At 35.2% G+C, this 18,653-nt stretch overlaps 3 protein-coding genes across 5 annotated transcripts; 2 read left to right on the top strand and 1 right to left on the bottom strand.

The window, feature by feature from the left end:
• Nucleotides 2,535–7,872, top strand: LOC18594177 (phosphoacetylglucosamine mutase). Of its 3 annotated transcripts, none has more exons than XM_007021669.2 (10): nt 2,535–3,040; nt 3,355–3,756; nt 3,843–4,105; nt 4,761–4,880; nt 4,987–5,129; nt 5,202–5,450; nt 5,932–6,350; nt 6,428–6,603; nt 7,155–7,251; nt 7,438–7,872. In XM_007021669.2, exons 2-10 carry the CDS (start codon nt 3,696–3,698, stop codon nt 7,596–7,598), a joined length of 1,689 nt encoding a protein of 562 aa, XP_007021731.2. In that variant the 5' UTR covers nt 2,535–3,040; nt 3,355–3,695; the 3' UTR covers nt 7,599–7,872. The 3 variants fall into 3 exon arrangements, with proteins under 3 accessions (XP_007021731.2, XP_017980185.1, XP_017980186.1); XM_018124696.1 differs by having other exon boundaries at nt 3,642–3,756; XM_018124697.1 differs by lacking the exon at nt 4,761–4,880.
• LOC18594178 (epidermis-specific secreted glycoprotein EP1) lies at nt 8,204–9,769 on the bottom strand. Its single transcript, XM_007021671.2, has one exon. It carries the CDS (start codon nt 9,720–9,722, stop codon nt 8,388–8,390), a length of 1,335 nt encoding a protein of 444 aa, XP_007021733.2. The 5' UTR covers nt 9,723–9,769; the 3' UTR covers nt 8,204–8,387.
• Nucleotides 12,576–14,376, top strand: LOC18594179 (epidermis-specific secreted glycoprotein EP1). The gene has a single exon (XM_018124698.1). It carries the CDS (start codon nt 12,849–12,851, stop codon nt 14,226–14,228), a length of 1,380 nt encoding a protein of 459 aa, XP_017980187.1. The 5' UTR covers nt 12,576–12,848; the 3' UTR covers nt 14,229–14,376.

Consider the following 18,653-nt stretch of genomic DNA (forward strand, 5'->3'; position numbering starts at 1 on the left):
TTTTAAGTTTCGCAATTCCTTCACGTATAAATCTACTAAATTATATTCTTATAATATATATGGAAAATTATTAAAGAAATGGTCAAAGGTAGAGCATTAATTACTTCCTGCTTCTTTTCCCTCTTACTTTTCAATTTTCCTCTCAATATTTTAAAGTTAGAAAATGGGAAATTGAACTCTAAATCTTCTACTTGGACTTAGGGTGTGGCTACTTTGCTTTGGACCACTTTTTATTAATGAATCAAGTTAGGTGAGAAGTAAATTTTACAAGTCATCATCATGAGGATGGTAGTGATGGAGTTCAAGATGACATATGTATACTACAATAAAGTCACATTTATTATAATTTATATACAATAATTGCATCAAAAAAATAAGAAAATATTTTATTTATGGTCGGGCATGTCATTGCATACATAGCTTAATTGGTTGACTTCAACACAAATTTTCTCTTTATTGAACTTTTTTGCAATACCTTTTCAATTGGACCTCCAATTTCCTGAGTTAGGCATTTCTATTTATTTCTTTGACTTGATGTGAATGCTTGTTGAGTGATAAGCTACCTCAATTATTGAGTGGGCGGCTTATTAGATTATCAAAAAAATAACTTATCACTTAGGTATATTTTAATGAGAAAATATATATTTTTATATTGTTAAAGAGTAAAATTCAAGTAAATTGAAAATTGTTTGTGCATTGATCATGCTCGCATGACATGCTTTGGCAGTCCAAAAATCAATACTAATTAATAATTGCATTCAAAATTCAATTGGGGTTAATGACAAATGTTGCTATTTTTGGGCATAATGTATTACATATTTTTGGAGCTTCCTCAATTTGCCACGTAGAGAGGATAGAGAGAAAGAGAAAACATATTGAAGCAAAAAGAGAGGTACAAAGAGGCCTGTGTGTAACGCACGGGTCATAATCTAGTATATCGTATGTGATGTTATCATTTCTTTCTCATTTATCATTTACAAAGGTAGATATTTAAGAATAATAAATAAATACAATAAGTGAGTTGATAAGGTCCATTGATATCAGAAGGAAAGGAAATGTCAAATGTAGGGTTGGCACTTTGTCCTTTGCTAGGATTGAAAAACAATGAAACCCTAAAAAAGGATTTCCTAGACCAACGTATAGGGCAAGTTTTTTCTACTAAATTACTTACTTTAACACGAAAAAAAATCATCTTTCATTATCATCGTTTATCATACGTGAGATTCGTTTTTTTATTATATATATGATGATTAGTATACAAAAAGCAGAACGAAACCATTAAGTCGATCATTAGGTATTTTGAATTAAGTTAATTGTAATGTTAAATATTGTTTTGACAAAAAAAATATAAAAGGATTGATTACTTCATCTGGTATTTAATCATATAAGCTTGTTCTTCTAGTGTGCTGCCTATATCAACAACAAAAATGAATGCAAGAACATTGAACATTGGGCAAGGCTTAAGCTTCTTCTCCATAGCCAATTGCAATATTATTTTCTAGTTAGAGATCAGAGACTGAAAAGAGAAAGAGCTAAAGGATGCAAGAGAAAACTGGCTTGTTTCTCACGATGAGACAATCAAACTTTCATTGTTATTGCGTGATTACAGCTACTGTAATATTTGGACTATTTGATCGAAGACTTGGAAAAAATTTAGGAGTCTAGGGATTTGCACATCACATCTTGGTCTCTTGTTAGGATTCTGTTGTCAATAACCAAAACCAAAGCCCAAGCCAAAGCTATAGAGTTCTAGGTGATTTGACAATGGCAGTACTCTTCTTCTTTTTTCCATTTTGCCATTGTCTTTATATTTATAATAATTAGGTGAATATATATTTGCCAAAGTATCACAGCCTTAACATGGACCATGTGAATCTCACATTTGCAGGTATTACGATTCTGTTGTCAATAACCAAAACCAAAACCAAAACCAAAACCAAAACCAAAACCAAAACCCAAGCCAAAGCCATAGAATTCTAGGTGATTTAACAATGGCAGTACTCTTCTTCTTTTTGCCATTTTGGCATTGATTTTATATTTATAATTGGGTCATTGTATGTTTGTCAAAGTGTCACGGTCCTAACGTGGATAATATGAATTTTATATCGTATGTATATATGTTTCTCAACGAGTAGAGTTATAAGTTTTACATTGAAGAAAAATTCTTAACAAAGAGTCAGAGGAAGATGTTATGATTTAAAAAAAAAAGTCATAAATTTCACATCAATTATGTATTAAAATGATATTGAGCATATAATAATTCTCATCACTTTCAAAGTGTGAGGTGAGACTGAAGTAGACCATACTTCATGAGATGGGTGCAAATAGAAGTCATGCAATCAGCGGGTCCAAAGCTTGGATTTCCTCAAAGAGAGAGAGAGATACATGTTTAAATTTGCTTTATAATTCCCCAGGGGTTTTTGTTTAGATGGAATTTTCTATACATTGAACTAGCTGCTGGATATATAAATATTTCACTTCACATGTCTTGTTTCAAGGGTCCATTTCCTCGAGTGTGAGTGCTCATAAAATGATTAACCCGTTCAAGCTTGGAGTAATGAAGATCATTCTCTTTACAAATTTGGGCAACTTCTTGGGCTGCCAATCTCTACTCCAACCCATCAGCCTATTCCTGCAATGGACATAGCTACGCATCGGCTGTCATAGCGAAGCCCAGATATCCAGCATCTCTCCTACAAGTGACCGAAGGTCACTTCTGCCGTGCACCATCAGATACAGGGTCGTAGTAAGTGTAGATTCTAAAGTTTCCGTCCGGTCCAAGTTGAAACACCGACAACGTGCTGTTATACTTTGCATCTCATTCCCACTAAATACCTTCTCTGCCTCTCATACCAGAAAAAACCACACTGCCTGAGGCAACCTGACTCCACCAGCCCACCACCGCGCCAGCCACCTGACTCCCCACCTGCAGCCCTCGCTTCCTATTTGGCTCTCACCTAGGCCCTGTCACCTCTGTCCCATCACCACCTCTGCGTCGTCATTAGTCATCAACTCTGCCCAGCACGCCAGCAGCCAACAGGTCAGTGTCGCTTCTCTCCCTCTCTCTCTCTGCTCAATACATTGACCAACGTGACAAATCAGAACAATGCGGTATATTACTCTTAAAACTGTATAAATACCTCGAAATTTATCCTATCCGTATCACCCATCTCTCTCTCTCCAAAAAATGCTTCCAAAAGGTGTTAGATTTAGTTTTAATTGGGTGGTGATCATTGGTGATTTTGAAGGGATTAGATAGATTCTAGCTTCACATTATTGGATCATGTGTTATTGGGAGCTAAAGACTGTTTTTCTCTTAAAGTGGTTTTTACTTTGCTTCTGCTAAGATTGTAGCAAGGGGATTTGCTGCATCAGTGGATGTTCTCTTTCTTGTTGCATGGGAAAGGAAAATGGACTAGGACTGAATTCAATCAAAGCCAGAGCGCGTGTTGGTTTCTTATGTAGGTGTTAGCATATATGGGTTCTAAATCAGTTGAGGACATGATAGAGGCCTCATCCGAGGTCCATTCTTGTGGGTTTCATATGCATGGTTTGGAGTCAATGTAAAAGACTTTTATATCCCTGGAGAGGTGTCATTACCACACCTGTTTAGATTTAAGACTCAATTTACTCAATCCCAGGATTTTTACTTGGCCAATTCCAGCGCTGAAATTGAGATTTGATACTTCGGCACCATGAAAGAAGAACAAAGCTCACTTCTTCTCAAATCCTCCTCTCTATTCCCTCCCCCCCAAGGTACTTCCTTTCTTTCCTTTAAAACAAAAGACATTGTTTTCATTTCTTTTACTAAAATATGAGAATTTTGTTTTGTTTTGTTTTAGGAGTAAAGCTATCATATGGAACAGCAGGGTTCAGGGCAGATGCATCAATCCTTAAATCAGCAGTTTACAGAGTTGGGATATTGGCTGCTTTAAGGTCATTGAAAACTCAATCAGTGGTTGGAGTGATGATCACAGCTTCACATAATAAGGTTACTGACAATGGAGTCAAAATTGTTGACCCAAGTGGCGGGATGCTCTCTCAAGAATGGGAGCCTTTTGCTGATCAACTTGTCAATGCTCAAACTCCTGAAACTCTTCTCTCAGTGAGTAACTTTTTATGTTTTTGGATGTGGGTTTTATTTGTTATGTAGTTATTTTGTTGAAATTATTGATGAAACGGGGTGGGAATTGGTGCATTTTAATTTTGTTTTATGCCATCTTGGTTGATGGTTTTTGTTGGGTGTTTCATACTTGAGAAGCAATAATTTTTTTCCCCTGACGAGGATGCGAGTAGACCTTACCAATGTAATTAACCAAACAAGACCCTGCGGAAGAAGAAAACCAACTAACATAATCTAAAAATCCAGCATATAGCCCGAGAGAATCCAATTTGAAGTTAAAGCAAACCCTAGCAAGGTGGGACTTGGACTTAAGACCTAATGTTTCAGTGACCTCCCCTTTAACATTAAGATAAGGTCTCATTGACTAAAGAACAATCATTTTTGATGCTATATTTTATGTTTGTTTGATGGGCCATAGTGAACTGAAGGTGTACTAGTTTTGTTTAAGCTCAAAAATTCAAAAAAAATTTATCTACTTCTTTTTCTTCTTCTAATTCTAGTGTTTATTGTCTATTTAAATAAATGGAGGATTCTGAGGGAAATGAGTGCGAAGAGAGAATTTTAAATTTCTCCCAGGATTTGTAATTGAGTATAGGAAGTGCATATTAGACTTATTATAAGATGTTGCTTAAAACAGATCATAAGAGAATGTGTGGAGAAGGAAAAAATCCCATTTGATGGAGTGCAATCGGCAGAGATATTGTTGGGAAGAGACACACGGCCTAGTGGGGAATCTCTCCTGGAAGCTGCAAAGCATGTGTGCCTTCTTTCAATCACTATTACTTTTGCCGAAACTTCGATAATTTTCTTTGTGATGGTAAATATATCTATGATTTGCTAATATTTAATCCATTTAATTGAAGGGTATAAGTTCAATTTTTGGAGCTATTGCACTTGACTTGGGGATTTTAACAACCCCACAGCTGCATTGGATGGTTCATGCTAGGAATAAAGGCATGAAAGCGACTGAACCTGCCTACTTTGAACAGATTTCGAGCTCATTCAGGTTAGTTGGAGGCTTAAATATCTTTTTAGTCATTTATATAATTTGAAATTATAATATTACACCATTCTTTAGGTGCTTGATAGACTTGATCCCAAATGGAACAAAGGTCAACAAGCTGGATAATAGAGTGGTGGTTGATGGGGCTGATGGTGTGGGTGGAGAGAAACTTTTAGTCTTGAAAAACATGTTGACCGATTTAGTTATTGAGGTTCGTAATTCTGGTAAAGATGGAGGTTTACTAAATGATGGGGTTGGTGCTGATTATGTACAGAAAGAGAAGGTTGTCCCACGTGGATTTGGTTCCAATGATGTAGGAAAAAGGTGAGCTATCTCTTCATATTTTGGAGTAAATTAATCACAGTTGTTAACTGATTAGAAGCTTATTATTCTTGCATCTTTCTAAATTATTGATCAAGTATTAAAAGTGCATGTTTATTGCAACTCTGTTCTGGCAAGTACATTTGGTAAAAAAGATAACAACTAAACATGGAACAAATTTTAAGTCATATTCAGTTCTTTCAATAATTAGTTTGTGTGATATTTCATGTCATCATTATTGGCACTTTTTCAATAGTTTGATAAGTGGCAAATTAGCACTGCTTAATGAAGTGATTACTTATTAGGCAATTGATCATTGGCTAAGTAGTATAAAGCTAGTTTGGCTGCTTGATACATAATGATTGTTGACAGTGCTTTCAGTGTGATCCTTGCTTTGGTACATGTTATGTATGTTAAAATCTGGTCATATTATGAAAGTTTTGGTTATGGTGGGGGGAGGAGAATAACTGCTTTTTATTATCAGGTGTGCAAGTTTGGATGGAGATGCTGATCGCCTTGTGTATTTTTCAGTTCCATCTAATAGTAGCAGCAAAATTGATCTTGTTGATGGGGACAAAATATTATCCTTGTTTGCTTTATTCATCAAAGAGCAGCTAAACATTCTGACCAGGGAGGGGAATAAAAAATCAAATAATAATTTTCAAGCTCATCTTGGTGTTGTACAGACAGCTTATGCAAACGGAGCATCAACCGATTACCTCAAGCAGTTGGGTTTAGAAGTCATTTTTACTCCAACAGGGGTGAAACACTTACATGAGAAAGCTGCTCAGTTTGATATTGGAATCTATTTTGAGGCCAATGGTCATGGCACTATCCTGTTCTCAGAATCTTTCTTATCTTGGTTAGAGGCTAGGAACAATGAGCTCGCTTTGGTGTCAGAAGGTTATTTCTGATGCAGTCTTTTTCCTTCTAAGAACCATGCATGATAGTTTATTGAGTAGTAGGACATTTTTTTGCAGGATCCGAACAGCAGAAAGCTGCTTTAAGACTACTATCAGTCAGTAAGTTGATCAACCAAGCTGTTGGAGATGCTTTGAGTTGCTTGCTCTTGGTTGAGGCAATTTTGCAACATATGGATTGGTCCATACATAAATGGAATGAACTTTACCAGGATCTACCTAGTCGACAGCTTAAGGTCAGTTTTCTTGATTACTCTTGGAGAAGAATAAAGAAAAAGTCTTTCTCATCTGTAGCAGGAACCTTATCTGCCTTCCTCACTATTTTCATGTAAACTAGACTTTTGGAAGGTTTTAAATAAGGCTCTTTTACACCTTACACCTAGGAGACTTTCTAAATTGTTAATAGTTTTGTTTGGCATGCTTCTCTTGAAGTTGGTTGAAGAGGTAGATGCCATTTTATTTTTCCCATGCTAGGGAGAAAAGATGATCATGTCTGTGAAGATTGAAAATGCTGCATATAATCCTCGAGATTAGCAGTTTAGCTAAGTAATGGAGATAAAGACTGAGGTTTGACATGACTTTTCACCAAAACTAATAAAGTTTGGCTAGTGTATCATTCACTTAAATATCTTGGATTTATTGCATCAAAAGAAAAAAAAAAATATTGGATACAGCTGATTTCTGCATGCTGGGTTCCCCTGATGTTATTTTTGTCTATAAACTTTTCTACAGTTTGCCTTCCGTTAGCAATGCTTGTGCTAATTAATGCTTCCATTGGTTGTGTCAGGTCAAAGTTGTTGACAGAACAGCTGTTGTCACAACAAATGCAGAAACTGTGGCTGTGACCCCCCCTGGAATTCAAGAAGCCATTGATGCTGAAACTGGTAGCTTTTTGTCATTTATCTTTTGCTAATGCATGTTTTTCTGCTTATTCTCTGTGTCTTATTAGCTTTTTTTTTTGTTATATTATTCGATGAATGTCTTACCTAAGGGCATAATTTTCTCTTAAATTCTTTTCAGGCCACCTGTATATATAACTATTTCTTTTTTAATTTTTAAAAACAATGCAGCAAAGTACCCTAGAGGTCGGTGTTTCATACGACCATCAGGTACAGAGGATGTCGTTCGTGTATATGCAGAGGCATCCACACAAGAAGCTGCAGACAGCTTGGCCAACTCTGTTGCGAAACTTGTTGATCAGTTTCTAGGATTTGGCAGCTCTGCACAGTAGCTTCCCAATGGTTTTTCTTTTAATGCAACAGAAGTCAGAAGATGTCAAACAGGCGGTTCTAATTTAACCAACTAAAGTTTCAGAGATGATTTACAACTGGAGGTACAAATAGCTTCCGAGAATCTATCCTGGTTTTATAAACAGTAAAACTTATCATCTTATTGTAGAGGCATTGACATCAATGTAAGTTTTGTCTCTACTTGTAACAACTTGGATTTGGTTTAGTGGTTCTTACTATTCTAGTGCAGAGTCAATGTCCAAATTTTTTTTAAATTCCCCTTTCTATTCATCTTTGTTCCTTTATAGACTATAATAAAAAGCAGCAGGACTCCAAAGAGCAACAAAAACTTCCTCTTGTCAAATTCAGTTTATTGACCACAAATGAGATACTTATAGATTGAAGAAATGAAATGAAAATCAGAGTCCATGAATTCCTTATGTTCTTTCATAGGTGGACTCCAGATGGATAGATAAAGGAAAATAAAAACTTTATTACATGTAATCTGGAATACAAGTAGATTTTATCCAGATTACATTTAGATCTTACAGAAGATTTTGTAATTGTCAAACATAAGTATCATAAAATTATATTAAATCTTACAAAATTCCAAGAAACATGAACTCTTTCCATAAACACTTTGGGGTGATTCAAACATACAATTGTTTTATTATCAAACAGAAAAGTAAAAAAACAGGCAAATACAAGAGGGAAAAAGAGAGCTACAAGTGACAACTACAAAGTACAAACTTCATCTTCAGCATTTTACTTTGCTTGGCTCTTAAAATTCATCACTTCTTGGGTGCCCTGATGTAACCAACATGGGAAGAGTTTGAGGTTGCAGCCAGGGTTTTCAGCTCATTAGCAATCCAACATTTGGATGTTTCCCTGTGGTAAAAGTAGCCCAAACACTTGCAATCCGAGGTACATTTCCTCCCACAGTCACTCTCCTTCATGGGCCCTTGTCCTTCATTGTACTGGCTCATGAAATGGTTAACTCCATCAAGCTTGTAGTAGGTGAAATCATTAGGCCTACAAGAGGTCAGTTTCTGCGGCTGACAATTCTTGTTCCAACCCAATAATCCATTCGGTGATGGGCAAGCAACACATTGATTCTCCTCACAAAGCCCAAAGCTACCACACCTCTCAGGTAATTCACATTCTGTACCCCATATTGAGTCCCTAGAGAAGAGAGTGAATGTCTCTTCCCATGCTCTTGAATCAACCTTGTCAAAGTAGGTAAAGACCCTAAGGTTTCCGTCCACCCCAAGTCGAAGAATCGACAACGTGCTGTTGTACTTCGGCCTAGTCAAAATGAGATTCCCGGTGCCGAAGGAGGAGTTAGCCACAGTGTAATCTAGCAAAACATCATAGGCAGAACCATCACTGGCAGAGTCTGGTTTAACATTTAGTGTCACAGACTGTAAAGTACCATCTTGGGTACTAGGCCAAACAGATGATTTGAAGTAGACGAGAGGCTTAGGGGAGTTCAGGCCCTTATACTGCAAAACCAATCCTTTGGGCTCTATCACCAAGCTGTAAGCGCCATCCACATTCTTCTGGGCAGAAGCCCGGCTCACAAGATTGGTCGCGGCTCCTATCCTAAGAGATTGGCCCACCAAGAGGGTATCCGTTGGATGATCAAAACTTTGCCAAGTGAACTTGCCCTTGGAGTCATGTAGCACCATGTTACCATTTGGCAACAGTTTGAAGCCTACCACACCTTTGTTGGCAGTGTTACTTTGCCAAGCAATCCGGCCATCTGCATCCGCCAACACAAGATTTCCGTCCGTCCCCAGAGAGAAGGTGGCGTTCTCGCGAACCGGGTTCCCCCGGTTGGCTTCCCAAACCCAACGGAATAGTGATTCCGAACGCGTGGTAGCCATGCGTAACGCAAGGGTGAAGGCATTAGGGGTGGTGTTATAAAAGGCAAGTTGGAATGGGGCGTTAGCTATACTTAAGACACGGTAATTTCCATCATATTCAACAACAAATGGCCCAAATTCACCTTGGTTGACAAACTTAAATGTTGCCGAGGGAGGAACAGCGGCCCTGGTATTAAAAGAAAAGAGCAACAAGATAGAGAAGGACAGCAATGACATGGTGAGAGAAGGGGAAAGAGACATTTTTGGATATTAAAATTAGTTAGCTGTGGCAACTTGTGGAGCTGAGGCTACCAGGCAGGTCTATATTTATAAGGAATCCTTCAAGGTACTTTGGGTATTAAAAATAGTTTGAAAACAAAAAATCTTTTCCTTCCACTAGACGATGTCTATCATGTCGGATCCACCATGTTTGACCTTATTACCATTAATAAAACAAAACAGGCAATGCGTGTCGAGAATGAGATTCCTATTTCTGCAAGTGCGGGAAATCTTCAGCCAGGTTCAGCCAACCTAGGCTGCTTCAATTGAATTACATTTACCCTGCAAAGCAGCAACACCGACTGAAAATTTTTGCAAACAGTCAAAGCTAGAGGTCTGATATGATGATTGCATCGAATTGAATATTAGAGCAAATCCAAATGCAACTCAATACATTATCTGTAAACCGGTGGTCCATTTAATAAAGGTGGTGGCTGCCAAACTAATTAAAGTTTGTTTGACCAATATCTAGAATCTGGATTCTGGAATGGGCCTCATGCTGTCATTTTCTGTCTCAGAAACAATTTACACTGGCCGATTTAATAATCGTGAAAAGAGAATCTGTGATTGCTAATATCCAAAGCAAAGTAGCAATCACAAATTCTCTCCAAGATAATAAATTAAGCCAAGGGTGAGACGCTAAGAAAAGTTTCTGCCAATTTGATTTGATTTGCTACACAGTTTACGTGCATGTAATCTGTTCAAACTGTTTCAAACATATATTTATCTATTTGAATGTCAAAATCATAAGAATTGTTATTATATCAAACAAACAAAGTTTAAAGAGTTAGCTTCACACCCTCAATTATCATTTGCGTGACAAGCAACCAACTTTGATCTCAGCCATTTTGGACTTTATTTAATTGAAAAACAAGGGAACAAGAATGAACCAGATACGACCGGGACAGCACTGACTTTCTGTCTTATCTGGTGGCTTTGGAAAGTCTATGGCATCACCTTAGCTGTGCTGCAATTATTTCTGGGCCAAGCCGAAGGTTAGCAAGCCACGCCTGCGCCACTGTACGGGCCACTGACATGTAAGTGCTATGGATAAACAAGATTAATACATAGTACCTTAAAGTGCTAATTAAAATATTTTTTTTACTTTTTTCCATATTTTAGAAAGCTTTGTTTCACATTGCAGTCTTGATGTCCTTGTACCGAGTACTGCTGAGGTCTTAGTTGCAAGCTTGGTTTTAAAATAATAAAAGGGCTCATGGCTTCTTCCAAAGTTAAAAGAGTCTTGAGATCAAATGTTAAGATTCCTTCCTACTTACCATAATCATAAGACAAATGCACTTGACTAGATCATCCAAAAATTCATAGGGATCATATCATCGCGTTTGTTAAGAATTCGATAACGTTATGACTGTGATTTTAAATTATTGAGAGTGATTAAGTCATTGTCTTGAAGTGATCTAATTTTTATATAAAATTATTAAGTAATAAAAATATTATGGTGGTTGATTAATTAGATTGTCGCAATGATCTTGAAAATGATATCAAATATTGTCTAAATAGTTGTGTTTTTGAAGTGTTTTTATTTTTAGTTAAGTTTACAATGAAGAATTTTTTTAAAAATTTATTACATATTTAAAAGAAAGTCTCAAAGGGACTTCTTCATTTTGCTACATGTCAAGTTAAAGAGTGGACACATTTTTGTATACTTTTTATTTATATTTTAATATCATTTGTTGAGTCACGTTTTTGTTTCCAATGTTTGCCAGTCGGTTGATTGGGTTTTGGTCAAGGTTTTGAGCTGTCGATTGAAGTGAATTTGGAGAGAGTTTTAAGCTTTGGGTTTAGGCTTGAAAAAAAATATAAAGAGGGTTATGCATGTATTTATTGGTTTTTAGAGGGATTTTATCTCTTTACTGTATCTTTTAAGAATTCTTGATGAATCCATTAATTTTAAAAAGAATCTTCTCATCGTTTCATGAATCCAGCAATTATTGCTAAAATGCTTTCAGTATCTTTTTGAAATTATCCTTTCAAAAAGTATCTTTGTTCATGATTACAAAATAACAATATGTTACCGACACAGTACGAGGGTAAAATGCTAGTTTATTTAAAAGAAGTGAATTTCAATTTAGAAGAAAGATGAAGGCACCTTTGAAATTCTATTGTTTTGGATTTGCTTTGTAATTTTACTTTGACAAAATTGAATAAAAAAAACTCATTACAAATAGACAAAAGGAGAAACTAAGTGCATAATCTCCTTACTTAAAAAGTAGAATTCAAATCCCTTTTATCTCAATTATAAAAAAGCAAAAAGGATAGATAGTTGTCAACTTGTTGACACTTTTGTCCCAATTTGATTTGGATAATGTTGGGAGCATTACTGCAAATTGCTTATGTCGCTTTCTTTCTCTTTGGTTTTTCGTTTTTTTTTTAACTCAATCTAAAAAGTCATTTTCGAAAGAAAAAGGAGAAGACAAATACAAGGTAAAGGAATCCAAGGATAGGCCAACTTGATTTGGATAATGTTTGCTTATCATTTCGTCCAATAAGACTAAACATGGGGGACGTCTCTTTATTGAATATGCAGAGTAATGAATTTCTGAGCAGAAGTACAGCAAATTGAAGATGAAAATGGGACAGATTTTCAATGCAGTGGACCATATACACAGCTGCTGCAGCATATGCTTTCTGATTCCACACCATGGAATAAAGATATTTCCCTAGCTTCAGCACATATCTATGGTCCATTGCTTAAGATACACTTCCTAGATGTATAACATTACAGGGCGAGTGCTTAGACTTTAATTTTCTCTACCATGAGCTGATTCAGTAGTTTGAATCAAAGTTTTGGACAGAAGCTTCATGTCAATAAGGGACTATTGGTAAGATTCAAATTAAATCACTAACTTGTCCTTGAGATATCAACCAGGCAGAGCACATTGGAACTGATAATAACTTACAATGGCCGAAGTGCCACAGGACTTGACCAATTCACCATAACTAGCCAAACCTACTTATCTTGACTTTCAACACCAGATTAAGTTGTCTTTGAAAAGTATTTTTCCTTATCTGCACAATATATATGGACCAGTCCTAGTATCTGATCATCCACAGCAAGCTTACTCACTTAGGAAAGTTTGGGCAGTTATGGCTTCTCCAATATCTTCACTCTTCTTGCATTTCATTTTCCTTTCCCTCTTTGCCTTGGCTACTACTGCTCTAGCCAAAGTCCCTGCAAACCAAACCTTCAGGTTCGTCAATCAAGGTGAATTCGGAGATCGGATAATCGAGTACGACGCTAGCTACCGAGTAATCCGAAACGATGTTTACACTTTTCTTGCCATCCCTTTTCGCCTTTGTTTCTACAACACCACTCCCGATGCTTTCATTTTCGCCATCAGAGCTGGCTTTCCCAACGATGAAAGCCTAATGAGGTGGGTGTGGGACGCCAACCGCAACGATCCGGTTCGTGAAAACGCCACTCTTACCTTCGGCGAGGACGGGAATTTCGTTCTGGCGGATGCCGACGGTCGTGTAGTTTGGCAGACCAACACGGCTAACAAAGGGGTCACGGGCATTAAGTTACTAACAAATGGTAACTTAGTACTGTTTGATAAAAATGGCAAATTCGTATGGCAGAGTTTCGATTATCCAACAGATACTTTGTTGGTGGGTCAGTCTGTTAAAATCAACGGTCGGAACAAGCTCGTTTGCCGAACATCTGACATGGACGGCTCTGATGGACCCTATAGTATGATACTAGACCGTAACGGGTTCATCATGTATCTAAACAATTCAGGTCAGCTTCTTATTTACGGGGGTTGGCCTATAAAAGACTTTGGAGACATTGTGACATTTGATGCCGTGCCTGAAAATGATAACGCAACAGCTTACGAGTTAGTCCTAAGGACGACAACACTACAAGCTCATCAGGGTGGTTCTCTGCCAGGCAACGGGCGGCGGCGACTCCTCCAGGTCCGTCCGATAGGTGGTGGGGGTGAAAAATTCCTCAATAAACTGAACTACAATGCCACAAGTTCGTTTCTAAGACTTGGATCTGATGGAAACTTGAGAGCCTACACATACTATGACCCAGTGAGCTATTTAAAATGGGAAGAGAGCTTTGCTTTCTTCTCGAGTTACTTTGTTAGAGAATGTGCTTTGCCATCAAAATGTGGCTCATTCGGGTTATGTGACAAAAGGATGTGCGTGGCTTGTCCAAGTCCAAGAGGTCTTTTGGGATGGAGTGAAAGCTGTAAACCACCAAAGCTGGCCGCTTGTGGGAAAGGAGCTAAAGTTGAATACTACAAAATTGTAGGTGTGGAGCATTTTTTGAACCCATATTTGGACGATGGAGAAGGTCCAATGAAGGTTGAGCAGTGCAGAGACAAGTGTAGTAGAGATTGCAAATGTTTGGGGTTCATTTACAAGGAAGATACATTCAAGTGCTTGACTGCTCCTGTACTTGGGACTCTGATAAAAAATGTCAATACTACTTCTGTAGGATATATTAAGTACACAAGGTAGAATTCGTTTTGTAATTTTGTATGAAGTGTCTTGAGAAAAAATTAAGGTTGGGGTTTGATTTATATTGTGTAATAAAGCTCGATGAAGCATGATTTTCATGAGTACTTTCACTTGACTTTTATATATGTACTTAATTAAATTTACAGTACTTCTGTGAATTTATTCTGTAGTTCTAATTTTCTATATATAATTGTATAATGCACACATTACATATAAGTAAATGAGTTAATTAGAAGCCTCACCTCCTATAACTACACATCATTATCTATAAATTAATTGAAGTCCAATTCAAATAACTACACATCAGTAAATCCTACTTGCTTCAGTTTTGGTTCCATGATTCACTTTCTATCTTGGGCTTTTTTCTAAAAAAAGAACTCTTCAATAGTTTACCATCGTGGCCCATCTTTTTTGCAATAGCCTGATACCCAAATGCCTTGCCTCTGTTTATCAAATTTTGACCATGTAAGATAAAACATATGGGTGGCAATTGGGCTCATTTTGCTTTTCAGCAATTGGGCAATAGAAATATTTTCATTGGTCCCATGTATATTGATTTGGGTTTTATCCAATAGAATGTGTCAGGAAGACATGGAGACAGAAATATCAAAATATTGCTGAAAAAATTCCAAAAATAATTGTTTTTCTAGTGGGAATGAAATGTTGAGCATGAAGTTAATTCACCTATCTATATTCTACTTTTCATTAATGGACATTTAAAATACATATTTTGTTTAATTAATTTACTTAAATTATACAGTGAACAGAGAAACAAAAAAGAGAGTAACTTCTCAACTAAGAATAGTTGATAGGTTGAGCATCAATTTTTTCTGGTTCATGGCCAAGTTTGCCACTCCTCAATAATTTGAGCATCAATCTTGAGGTTCCAATATTGTTAACTTTGAACCAATCTCAAATCTCTCAAGGATTTTGGTTGATAAAGGTGGATTACCTTTTGCCCCAAGAATATTTTAACCTTCACTACCTGAGAGGAATAATTAACCTTTGATTATAGGTTTATTGGGAGAGGATGTTGACAATTTTCATTCTTTAAAAACTCTAACCCAAAGACCTTTTTAGATTAATTAATTATTACATGGTCAATAGCCAGCTTTGAGTCATCATTTCCATGGAATTATTTGGCTTAATTAGGTCCATCCTATGAAGGACTAGTTCCCACAGCTTTAACACAATGTAATAGTCATGGGTAGGTATTGATTCTCCTAGAGAAACCACAGTAAATTCTTTTCATATTTTTTCTTTTTAAAAGGATAGCTATTTTTATTCCTTCTATTATCATTCCAAAATCCCATTCAATCTTTTTGGTGATTGTGATTGATGATATATTCTTTCTTGTAAGCAATTAGTAGCATTCATTGCCTTTTGTGTGCATGCATCCCAAGGAAGATGAAACCCCCACAAAGCGTATGGGAATGGGAGTCAATACACTTTTGTCTTCTTTTTTTTTTCTTCCATTTTGGCTGTGCATCCACCTTTTCTCTCTCAATGTAGGCCTTAAGATGTTTTTTTGTCAAACCTCTAGATGCAAGAATTCATTAGCAGTCCTTCGTACGTTATGCCTTTCCCAAGCTGGAGTTTGCCTTTTTAAATACAAACAGTAAAATATATAATTCTTATGATTACGTTTTTCTATCTTTTCTATATGTATATAATTTTGTATACATAATCGTAATCATGTATTTTAGTTATATATATACGGGTAGAGATAAGGTGGTGACGGGTGATGACTGCTGTCATCTTTTAATTTTTAATTATTATTATTATATATATATAATTTTATATAATTATTTATATAATTACTTTTTAATTATTTTTAATGTAAAATTTTAAATTCATTATTATATATATATATTTAAGAAATAGACATTTCTTCGTTATTTTCTGGGCCCGAACATATTCTTATGATTATTTGCAGTGGCAGAGCCTCCTTGTGGGATGGGGGGCCATCCCCCCCTAAACTGTTTTTAAAGTTTTTTTTTTTAATTTATATTTATATTTTATTTATTCATATGTTTTAAATCTCTATAGATTTTTTTTACAAATTTTTACGAATCATCAATCATATTTTTTCTTTCTTTTTATTATGTTATATGTGAATTCTATATTCTACTTGTCTTGTTCTTCTTTTCTCTATTATATGGATTTTATTTTCTATGATCTTAGTCTTTAAAAATAAATAAATTATTATGAAATTCTCAAATATATGTTTCACTGTTATACTGTTGTTTAAAATTTCATCAATATATCACTTTTTATTCAAAATAATCAATGCATTTTAGCATGTATGTTGTAAACTTTAAGTAACAAGGATATACATACAAATTGATAGAATGAAATAATTGTATTTCTTTCAATACAATTTTATTTATTATATTTATTTTTAATGGCTCTCAAAATAATTTTTTATTCTTCAAATTGTTTGATAAAATTAGAGTCATTATGGTTAGCATATTGACAGTTAAGCCCAACAATAAATTCTAAAGTAATATGTTAAGCCTATCAAATTTACAAAAAAAAAAAAAAGTGAGTATGCTAATTCAAAGCTATTAAGTTTTAATATAAATCTAAGTCTATCATAACACATTATATCTTAACAGTCCAACCTAACAGCTTATAATAACATATTATATCTCAATAGTTCAATCCAGTAACCCAATATGTTAATTAGCAATTTAAAAATCAAATAGAAAATAAAAGGAAAGCTAGAGCACACAAAGTAAAGAGGAAATTCATTAGAGCTTGAAAAATTATTTTCTCTCTCACTCTTGCGTGCAAAGAGTGAGAAAAACTCCTTTTATAGTTATATTCAGTCATATATATAAATGACACCATCATTATTATTAATGTGTATTTTTTTTTATGTTTAATGTCTTTTAAATATTATTTAATTTTTTGGATGAGTGATAATTGAATTATATATAAAGTTCTTTTTAACTGTTTAATGTCCCTTTCTATTTAACCCTTCCTTTGAAAATGCTCTAGCTTCGTCCCTGATTATTTGCTTTTGAGGTAAGACAAGATGCTTGTCAAGGCTAGTTAGCATCTTCATCCTAATTATTTGCTTTTGAGGAAGACAAGATGCTCATCAAGGCTTGTTAGCATCTTCATCCGTGCACAATATTTTTGTGCTGCTTTGTTTCATTTCAGTTTGGTCCATTTCCTAGATTTCCTTTCATCTACTACTACATAATAGCATAGGTCTTGCTTTTTTGGTATACATATGGAAATTAGTTGATCATGTATTTGCAATTCTAAAATAATAGAGAAAAATGTTAGAGATTGATTGGTGAAATTGAAACGACTTTTGTTCTTTTACTGGTAAGTTATAGGTCCCTAACTTCACAAGGAAGAAGCTCAATCCTAGCTTACTCATGGATACCTTTTCTGATTGTCACATACAACAAAGATTATGCTTTTCAAATCTTACCAAAATTTGACAATAACAATAAAAAAAATTGAAAATTAAAAAGAAGTGTTGATTGGTAAAGACATAGAATAGCTCTGTCACTTATTAATTAGCTGAAGTAGCTAACTATGACTCAATTTAACTTTGCCATTTAGATTTATAAGAAAATTGAGTGAGTTATTCAAAAGTTTTACATGCCTCTCCATAAACATAAAATTATGTTTATGGTATGAACTGTTTGTAAATTTATAAACGGTACCGTATGTCTTGTTGTTGGTTCTTCAGTCGGATGTTTATTGTATGATGTAAATCTAGTTTTTAAATGTGTTTATATCGACAGAACTTTAGTGAGTCTTCGTACGTATGATCTGTTTTGACTACATTTTTTACTTTAGACATCGAAAATTAAATAATCTCTAGGTAGAAAGAATCATCTTTCCTTCTATGAAAGGGGAAATTAGGCAGGGGGTTCAATTAATTGCGTTTTTAGTCTAATCAAGATAGCCTAGTTGATTAACATAGTTGCATTTTTTTAATTAAAGATAAAACTTTTTGAATTCGGAATTTCAAATCGATTTGAAGTTAATGAGAAATACATCATATAGGTTCCAAATTAAAGACTAAAGATTGAACACGCACCTGTCACAATCCTCAAGCACGAAGCTAGGAGACATTTCACGTGCATATCCCTTTGGAGTCTCGACGACAAGACTGATGATAAACCCTGGTGGTTGTGGCTTTTACTCCGTATGTAAATTGGCTAATTAAATCCGAAAATAATTAATTTATAAATTAAAATCATATCCTAGTCAAATTTCTTACAAAAATATGACACTTAACGTATACGCAAGTATAAATTGCATATCTAATATCTAAATCTCATTTTAAATTAGCGAGATCCATTCATTTGTACGATTAATTTGATCAATATGATGTCGTATGTATTATTATGAAATATACATTTCATAACATTTAAATCGTATAAACAAAAAGTCTTA

Source organism: Theobroma cacao, chromosome 7, assembly GCF_000208745.1.
Source record: "Theobroma cacao cultivar B97-61/B2 chromosome 7, Criollo_cocoa_genome_V2, whole genome shotgun sequence".
Classification (NCBI taxonomy): domain Eukaryota; kingdom Viridiplantae; phylum Streptophyta; class Magnoliopsida; order Malvales; family Malvaceae; genus Theobroma; species Theobroma cacao.